Genomic DNA, 11,459 nt, shown 5'->3' on the forward strand with positions numbered 1-11,459 from the left:
AGAGAGAGAGAGAGAGAGAGAGAGAGAGAGAGAGAGAGAGAGAGAGAGACTATTCAGAGAGTAGCCTGTGAGAAGTGAGGACAATCCAGGATAAAGCAATGAGCAGTGTCTAACAAGTGTTGGCTGGCATGCTGAGCCGGCCAGACAGCTCAGCAGACTAAAGCGCCTGCTTAGGCAGAGCGCAGTGGCTGGGGTTCTATCCTTAGGCTGCCATGCTGGCCCTGTCCTCAGGACATGCTGAAGTGGCAACTGAGATTGGGCGTGGTGGTGCACACCTCTAATCGCAGCACTTGGGAGGCAGGAAACAGGAGAATCACTACGAGTCTGATCTGTCTGAACTGAGACTCTGCAGACCCTGTGCTAAATACACTTAATAAAAGTGTTGGTGCGGACCCCATTAGTCCCATTCGATGTCCTTAAGAACTATAAGGAAAGGTTGAGCAGCTCAACTGGACTCTTTTGGGTTTTCTTTTTTTAAGGTAACATATTACCAAGCCTGGGCCATGTGAGTGCCCAGCTTCTACCTGGATTGCATGAGAAGAGGATTTTTCCAGAGTTCACTCTGTTTCTATGATTTTTTAGAATGCTAGAGCCTCTGGGCTCTACAGCCCAAGTGGATGGCATGGCAAAACAGCCCACTATGGTTGAGGGACCAGCAGACAAGAGAAGCCATTTCTGTTTATAGGAGTAAGAAGAAAAAACCATGGTGATACCAGGCATTTCTGTGGGTCAATGAGACTTTTGTGCCATTGGGATGAGGCAGGGGACATTGGCTCTACGGCTAGGCTTTCATGCTGCTTCTGGTTCTTGAGTTGTTAGAATACATTTCCCTTTGTCTGGGAGTTTCAGCACTGATGTGGTCTTTTGTCTTCCATTTTCTTTTTGTTTGTCTTTGTAGCTTGCCTGGAGGCTCAAAGGCTAAGAGTCTTGCCCGACTTCACATACAGGATGACCATCTTGCAGTTGGCTAAAGAACCAAAAATGTTCTAGGCCTTCTTTGTCTGTACTCAATGGTGACTAGCTGGTCTACGGAATTCCTAGGATCCGAGTCCCTCCCTCCACCAAGGGAGGTGCAGCCACTGCCGTTACAGTGTAGTCGAGATGGGCACTTACTGGGTGAGTGGTTCACCCTCTTCACCTTCTGACAGACCAAAGTTGCGTTCTTCAGAAACCAGGAGTAGTATTCCAGACAGTACCTAAAGATTTAAGTCAGAGTTGGAAGCAGTCACCGTCTTGTGTATCTACTAGGAGACGGAATTTAAAAAGTATTACATTAACATGAAGTTATGGCCAATTATCCACAGCAAAGACCCTCTGTTCACTTTTTTTCACTTTAAAGAGGAAAATAAGCAAAGATGGCAATAAAACAGAGTTTCAAAACAGGCTAGTAGGACGGTACCAATAATTGGCATATTGTGTATTGCTATCTTCATAGTAGTCATTCAGAGTAAAAGGTATAGGCATGAAATGTTGTCCAAACAATGCTAGCACAGACCTTTCTTTTCAATGAACTAAAAGAAACTAGCCATATTTCTATCTTAACTAATATATATATATATATATATATATATATATACATATATACATATATATTTATATAAATAAAATAAAATGAAAGAATATCTATCTATCTATCTATGTATCTATCTATGTATCTATCTATGTATCTATCTATCTATCTATCTATCTATCTATCTATCTATCTATCTATCCAATCTGCCCCAAAGCCTCATGAAATCATGGGGCAGAGTTCTAAAGTTTGTGATTAACTCATGATCCACTGGGATTATGAGTGTGAGTGCTGCTGAGATTTTGGGTGTGACTACTGCTGAGATTATGGGTCGAGCACTGCTGGGATTATGGGTATGAGTGCTACCCACAGCCTGGAGCACATAGCTTGAGTGCAACTTAAGGGAGCCAGACTTGCTCTCTGTTGCCACTGTTGCTGTTACTCCTCCCTTTGGTTCTTGTTGTTTTGCCGCCTTCTGCAGCGATGAACTGCTGCTCTCTGCCCTGTGCCACTCTGCCTTGGAGCCAGCTGAGGATGGACTGAAACCTTCAGTAACTGTGAGCTACATAAACCTTTCCTTCCTTCATTTTGGGTGTCAGGTATTTGTCCCAGCAAGGAGAGAAAAGCAACTATATATATATTCCTTTCCTTTGTTTTCCTTTTTGCCTATCACAGTTTCATTCTTTTTCTTTCTGTTTTGTTTTTTGTACCAGGGATCGAACTCTGGATCTTCTGCTTGCCAGGCAGGCACTTAAGCCACTGAGCTATCTTCCTAGCCCTCACTCTTTCTTTTAAGAGAAGAAGGACGAGGAGGAGGAGCGAGGGAGGAGGAGGAGGAGGAAGAGGAAGAAGAGGAAGAAGAGGAAGAAGAGGAAGAAGAAGAAGAAGAAGAAGAAGAAGAAGAAGAAGAAGAAGAAGAAGAAGAAGAAGAAGAAAGAAGAAAGAAGAAAGAAGGAGAGGAGGAGGAGAAGAAGAAGAAGGATGAAACAGAGTTTCACATCAAGCTAATAGGAGAGTGATAATAATTAGTACATTGCTCATTATTATCTTTGTAGCATATACTCAGATGTAAAGATGTGGATTTTTTTTTCTACATAGTTGAATACTTCTCCATTATAAAGAAGGATACACTGGAGACTTTTCTAGGGAAATGAATGCAACAGGGGGCCATACTCTTGGGTTGGACAAATCAGGCCCATACGTGTAAACATTATATTATCTTTCTAATGTGAGAGACTAAACCAATAAATAAGCTCCAAAATGTATAACAGATATTGTGCATTGGGAAGGAACTGTTTAAAAGAAAAGAAAAACTAAAGTGAGAAAAGGGAAAGGCAGAGAAAAGAAGAAAATATGTAAACAAGACAGTTACACAGCTAACTTCTCTTAGTTCATTGAAAAGAAAAATTTGTGATAATATTGTCTAAATATTATTAATTCATCCCTCTGTTCATCTTTGTAGGATGTGAGTGGGAAGGTAAGGAAGGAGGCTGGATGGAAAGAGCTCCAACTCTGGGGTCAGAAGATGTGATTTCAGCCCTAGCTCTACTGTTTGCTAAGATATGTGACTTTTGACTGAGTACTTAATCTCTGGGCCTTACTTTCTTCATGCAGAAATGAAAGGCAATAACAAAACCAATGCTCACAGATTGTTTAAAGATTAAATAACATAAAATATGTTAGTTCTTCTTTTTTTGGGGGGGGTACTGGGGATTGAACTCAGACCCTTGTGCGTGCTAGGGAAGCACTTATTCCACTGAGCCATCTCCCCAGCCTATTAGTTCTTGAATAGTACCCAGCATGCACTGGGGCAGGTACTTAATAAATGATAGTGATTGCTTTTGTGGGAACTGGAGCATTGTCTTGCTTCTGGTCAAGGGCAGTAGGAGTTGCTTTGCAGGGCTATGGTGGAGAGGTCTCTGATGCAGTACTAAGAAGAAAGCTTCTGTGCAGACCATGTTGCTAGCTCACTGTGTGACTGGGAATCTGCATTCCTTTTGACTTCTTTCAGCTTGAGTAGACCACACTTAGCAAGCTTTAATTTCTCTGCTATCTCTCTCATTCTGTGATTTTTAACATGTTCTAGGTGGACATACAGCTGACTGCCAAGGTCTCCCAGGGCTGTTGTCCCCTGTTTACAAGAAATTGTAGAACTGAGGAGACTGAGGCACAAAGATTAATGGACTTATCCAAGGATGTGCTGCTTTCAAGTGCTGGTGCAAGAGAGAGGACGTGTATGATTAACACAACCAGGGCTCCTTTTCACGTGAGTCAGGACCCATGTACTCATTACAGGAAGTCAGTCATAAAAGGTCCAGCTGAGCTGACAGAACAAAGGGAGGGAAAGGAAACCCAATGTCAGCATCTATGCAGAGAGAAGGGGAATCTTGGGGCTGAGCACAGATGCAAACTGTATCTGGTGGTAGACGGAACCACAGAGGAGAAAGCCTTTCCTGGAAACACTACCCAAGTGCTGTCCAGTATTGCTCTTTACTGTGTTCTAGCATCCTTCTATTGCATCAATTAACAGGAAGTTGGTTGCTATGCATTCTGCATAATGCAGTTTCCAGGAATCAGCTGCTATAGTATAGAGTAGAAAGGGTAGCACAGGGGCTGCGTCTGAGAGAAGTGTATGATGAACACAACCAGAGCTTCTTGTCATGTGAGTCAAAACCCACATGCTCAAGATGACATTTCAAAAGGAGAAGAGATATCAGGCAGAAGCCGGTCAACTCAACAGCAGACATGGCCACTAGCTCATAGTTGCCACAGCTGCATACCAAGCATGCTGGAGTTGAGACTCATAACTGGCCATGGGAATGGAAGAGAGCAATGTATGCCAGCAACCACCCTAGAACCTTCACTGGCAACTCCCAAGTGCAGATCTTCCATGTACTAGATGTGCTGGGACAACTAGATAGGTTGTTCCATTCCATTTTATTGTCATACCACTGTCAGGCTAGGCAAGGATGTTGGTACCCTTCTCCATGAAGGGCACTTCTGAAGTTATACAGCATCTCTCCTGGGATGCAGGCAGGATTTGACCCACTTTTCAGATAAACTGAGCTACAGAGAGAATAAATGAGTGGCCCAAGATAACCCAGCTTCTAAGTGGTAGAACCTAATAAAACCTAGACTCTTCAATCTGGCATATGAAGCCACCTTCTAACTTTGGAGACCTTAGTTGTGTGGTCTCATCTCCTTTCTCCTCAGCTAGTTGGACAATGAGCAGGCTGTGTTTTCTAACACCACCAAAATCTTTCAGAAAGTTTCCAACACACTGAGGATATCAGAATACCCTGGGGAACGTTGTGCCTGAGACAGTGATGCTGTAAGTGGGCACACACTGTGCCAGCTGAGATCTCTGTGAATCTTCATGCTGTGAGCTCAGGACACACCTTGCAACAACCCTGCAAATGTGGCCCACTCTGGCACAAGCCACAAAGCCGCTGTTTGGGGCCTTGAGTAACTTCAGCAGCGTATATAGTTTGCAGGAAGACACAGATGCTGGACTTACTGAAGGATCTCATGAGCAGAGTTTGAAAATCACATTAAATGTCTGAGAATTGGCCTCCAGAGGACAGGAATAGGAATCTTTGTCATTTGGACCTGAGTTTCTAGCCAAGAATAAATCCCAGAAGTGTATCACTATTGAAAGACAGGAAAGTGTCCATGTTTAGAACTTTTCAAAACGTCTTTCTTGTAATTTTATTTCTAAAAGTATCTCATTTAACTGCCTGGTGACTGCTAGGGATTTATGAGAGCTGTAATTTAAATATACATGTGCTTTGGCCAGTCTGCCATAGACGATATCACCAGGCTAAGGTCACTGGGATTCAAGAACCATTTGGAGTCCTGGTTAGTAATTCTACTTGCTACAATGCAGTTTGTCTGAACTCCACTCAGTTCAACCCATTTCACCACAACCCAACTGAACACAATTAGTTCATCTCAACTTAGTTGAACTCAACTCTACCCAGATCAACATAATTCAAATCAGTTCATCTCCAGTCTACTCAGCTCAACTCATTTCAGCTCAAATGAACTTAATGGATCAGGCCTTAAACTTGGTTCTGGGAGCTGAAAAAAGAATAAGGTCTCATTGTAGTTGTCAAGGAAGTGACAGTCTAGAGTAGGACTCACTGGGGAGTCTACCACTTGAGGTAGCCTCTGTCACCTGTTTGTGAATAATTTGATTCCTGGCTACCCGGTAGCCTACAGGGAAGCCTCATAGAATAAGAAGCCTATAAGGGTCAGATGTGAAAAGAAACAACTGTCCCAGGTTACCTTATAGTCTCTGTTGTAGGGTTCCTCCCCTGACTCCCACAAAGGCATTGCTGGAAAAAGCGACACAGCTCCATCAGGCATGGGGTGAACTTCTGGATAGCCAGGGTGATGGGAGGTGCTGTCATGGTCCCCTCTTTGAGGAGCGACTGCGGACACCCTAGAAGATACGAACTCAAAGAAGTCAATTCAAGGAGATTTATGCAGGCATCTTCCCTTGGTGAAGGCCTGTGCCAGGTCAAGATAGCCTTGCCTGTCCTCAGGTGGCCCTGAGACAGGTAATAAATAACACTGCTATTTTGAGTTGCAGGAGACAGGTAGAGCATAGGTAGGGAACAGCTTCCTAGAGGAAATCAGAGGTGGTTTCCCAAGGAGCATATTTTATTATTATTTATTTATTTATTTATTTTTGTATGGTTTTATTTTTATTTATGTATTTTTTGTTTTTATTATTTTTCCCCATAATTTTATTGATAAACAAATAGTAATGAGACAGTTTCAAATCAAATTGGTAGGACAGTTTCAATACTTAACACATTGCATACATTCTTCCTAGTGGTTAATTGCTGTACAAGATGCGGACATGATAGCCTATTTACAGACACCATTAGAACAAATCGCTCTATTCATTAAGAGAATGTAACTATATATCTATCCTAACCACTTTGAATACACAGGTACAAAATGGACATTCATCTGTATCCCTTTTTCTGTTAAGTTCCATCACTTAAATATTATAGGTGTGTAAACTCAGTAAAATATTCTAAAAGAGTCCAGTAGCCCATAATAGTATTGGGGCTTCCGCTTGACTGGCAATGTCAGAAATTGCTGACCTGAGTCCCCTACAGCTCAACATAACAGCATGGTTTTACTTCTTATACTTCGTTTTTATACTTTTTTGCTGGATGGTTAAGACCAAGGTAAAGCAGGACCTATGCAACAAGAGTTGTAGCTTTTGGATCTGATAAGGTCAGTGAAATCCCCTCAGGATTTATCCTGAGATCCTGTACCTCAGATGGTAGATCCTTTGTCAGTGTCAGCCATGTGGACGAGTCACGGCCATTGCTTGGCCAATGTGTTCTCTGTGAAAGCCTCAGCCAAAGAGCATATTTTGGACAAGAATCTAACACATTGAGCAGAAATGCATGAAGTGGAGGACACTTCTGGTGTAAGGGACAGAGTACACGATGGCTCAGATCATGTGAGGAAGGCTTGCTAAGGGGAAGTGGAGAGTGCTATAAGCCTGAGGGTATGGTGTCCGTGTCCGTGTGTGTGTGTGTGTGTGTGCATGTGTGCATGTGTGTGTGTGTGTAAGCTCAAGTGTGTGCATGGAAGAGGGAAAGAAAAGGCCAGTGAAAGATAAAACCGACCAGCCAAGTCATTGGAGAGCTGCACTCGAGTTATTGAAGATTAGCTACATTGCAGTGAATTAAGAGTTTCACTGCTGTTGAGGATATGAACTTTAGGAGAAAAGCCAAAATAATAAAAGGAGATTTTTAAAAATTGCATCTCTCTGGGGTCTCCCAAAGCTGGGACAGCTTCTTGTGACAATACCTGTGCTTCTTTACATGGAAGCTAAATAGACTCTTGCTCATCGTACAGGGTGACGGGGATGTTTGAGTGGCTCTATTTGCACAAAACATACTGCATAGTTCTTGCCAGGAAATGATCAATAAATAAGAACTATTATTATTCTTTACTAGAAACGTAAGGAGCATATACTCTTTGCCATGCCCTGCCAATAGGCAGTAGAGGTGCATGATGAACAAGAAGGAAGACAGCCTTCCTCTCATAGTGCTTTCCATAGTCTAGTGACCAAAATATTATATTAGGATATGAATAATAACCAAAGAGCCAAGGGGCATCATCACTATAAGAAAATTTAACTATCTTGAGAATAGGCAAAAATGTTCACGTACCTACAATATTTGAATGGCAATAGAGCACCCATCTCTGACAAAACTAAACAAAAAGGGGGATATAAATGACCATTTTGTAATGAAAAAAAATATATCTGTATACACAAATTAGTTAGGATAGATATACAGCTACTTTCTCTTAGTTCAATGAGAAGAAAGATGTGTACTAATAGTGTTTAGACAAGATATCATGTCTACGTCTTGCACGATGAATAACTACCATGAAGACAACAATATGCAATGTATTAATTATTGTAACTGTCCTACTAACCTGTTTTGAAACTGTCTCATTGTTATTTCTTTCTCAATAAAATTAATTTAAAAAAGAGAATAGGCAAAAAATGAATACTGGTGTCCTTTTAGTGCAGTTTTGATTATTTCTAGTGGACTCCTATAGATAACTTAGTTATACAGATAATTTGGTTATGCACCTTTGATTGACATTCTGAGAACAAAGATTACAACTCTGAAGGGGCGGAGGTTAACTGACAGCCATCGTTCTTGTGTGAAAGCAATGTAAATAGTTCCTGTTTGTAGCAATATGAACGAAGTTTGTCTGACAAATGTATAATTTTTATGGTAATAAGCTATGGGATATCCATGAATAAATTGATTTCAGATTTCTTTTAAAAATCTCTGTTCATTCAACTTTCTTTTTCTTTCTTTCTTTTTTTTTTTTTTTAGTTTTTCATTTATGTATTTGGTATGCGGTCTCACTATGCAGCTTGGACTCATAGGGATTCTCCTGTTTCAGCCTCCCCAGTGCTGGGATTACAGGCCTGCACCACCATGCCAGGACTGGTTCACTGGCTCAGTGTGGCATGTGCCACCAGAAACTCTGGTCCCTGTGCTTGCCAAAGCAGGCTCTTAGTCCACTGGTCAAACTTTCTATTTAACCAGTGTTAACATCTTCCTGATTTCCTATTTATGTAATCAGTTGAATGATACCTTTGACATGTTGATGTGTCTTTGATATATTTATGTCTTTTTTTGCAATTTAAAAATTATATTTTACCAGTAACATAGTTATTAAGTGGAAAAGGAGTTCATAATGTTAGAGAATGTCTTCACAAAGCCATTTTCTCCCAAGCCAAGTAGACTATCAAGCCTTTCAGGACACTGCCCAGTTGCCATCAGTGGATCAAGATGTTTTTCTCTGACACTTACTGAGTGACTGTTATGAGCCCGGCACCGTCCTAAGATCTTCCTTTGTGTTCCCTCATCAAATTCTTGTAAAAACTTAAGATGTTGATATCTGAAGTACTACTTCAATAGAAGAGGATGTTGAGGGCCCAACTGACTGCATCTGAATCACTTGTACAGCAGGAAGTGAGCCCGACAAGCCCAGGCGTTGGCGCCGAGGGCCGACCGCCATATTCCACTGCATTAACATAGTTACCATCTTCAAGGCTTGATTTCCATTCTCCTTCCCAACCCTGCCTGCGCTGTCCATCTCTCCCCAACTCAAGAATAATGCTCAGGAAATCCACTCAGTCTTGTCCACCTGGGCCTGATCTTCGGATCCTTCCTGGTGTTCCCTCCACTGTCATCATGTCCTCTTGACTCTGTGTCCTAAACACCACCTGAGTCACGCTATCTGCACAGTCACCTCCAACCTCTAGCCCACCCTCACTGGCTGCCCTCTGCACAAACACTTGTTCACCAATTTCTGTGCTTTCAGGATCTCCTTCTGTAGCCACAGAAACCCTTCTGCAGTACACACCCAGCTCCACAGCTATCTGCTGCCTCTGACTGTATTCTTTGGCATGTGACCAGTCTTGGTGATTCTACTCTTGCCAACCTCTCCTGGCTCAAGCCATACAGCCCTCACCTCCAGTCATCACAGTTCCAGCCAGAGAGGCCTTTTTTTGTCTCAGGAAACATCAGAACTTCAGGCACTATACCACTGCTAAGCTAAGCCTCTGTGAGGTGTGTGTTTGATGGTAGGTTCGTTCAGAGGGCACTCTCTCAGGTAGGCTCTGGGATGATTCCTCCTGCCAGAAACCTCTTCTCTGAATGCATATGTTCACATTTTACATTTTTCCTTGCACTGCAATTTTTGTGCCTGGGCCACATCTTGGGATAGGTGACATGAGAGGAAGAAACAAACACAGGCTTTAGAATCAGACACATCTGAGCTTAAGACTCAGTCTGACTTGAGAAGGTACAGAGTCCACCTTGTGTGCAAAAGGCCCTGGGCTCAATATTTCGCACCATGAACCAACACAAAAGCTCTTATGTTAGTCTCTTTATCTGCAGGACTCATCAGAATTGTTTAGTGAAGATAATGTTATCTATTTTGCAGAATTATTAGGTAGAGAAAGTCAAAGTAATTCCACTATCAAGTCTGACACACAGTCAGTGCTTGGGAAATATTCCTTAAAGGGAGAAGTGAGTAATGAAAAATGACTTTGTGGAATGAGCAGAATAGTTTACTGAAAGACAACGAACTCTTTATTTCATAATTACATCTCTCACTAGACAGATGATGGATTGTGGAGGCCCACCTGAGCAGCTGTTCTTGAGAGAAGAGCGAGGGTCTCCATTTTGACTGAGTCTGACACTACTTCCTCATATTGACATATACAATATCAATACAAAGAGCTGGCTAGGACTTCTCTTTATCCTTTCAATTGGCCTTAAGCAATGTATATTGTCTAGCTGAGGTGCTTGTGGCTGTCTTTGAAGGTGGCATGTGTGTTTCCCTGGTAACCTACGGCCTGCGGCTCCTTAATGTGAGCTGGGTAGAGAGACAGGACAAAGAGCTGATGCTCCACACTGCCAGCTGGGATCGAGCCTTGAGATAGAACCTATGACTTCCTGGGGCTTGACAGATTACATCAGAACTGAAGCACCAGGCCCCTGAAACTTTAGATATTATCTTATTAAAATGCAGGTTACTTGCTCTGCATATCCTTTCTGCATATGACAGAGGCAAACGTAGGCCACCTATCTAGCTCAGCTCACAGTACTCACCTATTTCTCATACTTCTTAGCCATTCTTCCTCAAGCCACTCCTCCACTAAATAAAACCCAGGGCCAGCCTCTTTGTTCCAGATAGCCATCTTCGTGGCTGGACTTGGGGGCCCCTTGACTCCCCAGTAATTATAAATATGTTTTAGTGTCTCTATTTTTGCCATGGGTTACACAGGAAGTGGTAGATTGGAATTAGCTTGGTGGGATTCCAATAACGTATCTTTGGGATTACAAATATTGACTTTTTGGATGGAGACAAGAATCTGGTGGGGTCTCCTACAATGGATGAATGAAAACAGATGGATATGGATGGAGATTAGATATATAGATAAATAGATAGAGATAAGATATATTTATGAGATGGATAATAGATTATGGATGAATGGAAAAGTAGATGCACAAATACATGGAGAAAAGTGAACATGAATGTATAGGTAGATTATGCATATGTAAACATAGATACAAATACAGATATATAGATACATTCAGATTGTTTTCTAGAACTCAGTCAGACACCAGCCCCTGTGAGCATCATCATTGCTCTTGCTTAGAACTGCTGGGGAAAGAACTGTGGCTTCCTTTGGCAGCATAATCACACCTTTGTGTCTGAAAGGTCCATTCACTATTCATGATCTTCTCTGAAGTCCGGGAGACCTGAAGTGATAAGAACAGGCAGACTGCGTGGACTCCAGCAATTCAATAATGTCTGCTGACATGGCGGAACAGTCTGGACCATTCAGGAAACTGGTGTACAAAGGCATCCAGCAGGG

The 11,459-nt window shown here is 42.1% G+C and overlaps 1 protein-coding gene across 1 annotated transcript in view; it reads right to left on the bottom strand.

Moving 5' to 3' along the window:
- Hhla1 (HERV-H LTR-associating 1) overlaps positions 1-11,459 on the bottom strand; it is a 39,140-nt gene that overhangs the window by 1,929 nt on the left and 25,752 nt on the right. The window contains exons 14-15 of the mRNA XM_023702607.1: positions 5,798-5,954; positions 1,114-1,196 (exon numbers count right to left, since the gene is read on the bottom strand). Coding sequence (XP_023558375.1) covers positions 1,114-1,196; positions 5,798-5,954 — 240 coding nt within the window. The remainder of the gene's footprint in view (positions 1-1,113; positions 1,197-5,797; positions 5,955-11,459) is intronic.

The sequence above is a fragment of the Octodon degus genome, unplaced genomic scaffold (genome assembly GCF_000260255.1).
Source record: "Octodon degus isolate 3935 unplaced genomic scaffold, OctDeg1.0 scaffold00154, whole genome shotgun sequence".
NCBI classification, from domain to species: Eukaryota; Metazoa; Chordata; class Mammalia; order Rodentia; family Octodontidae; genus Octodon; species Octodon degus.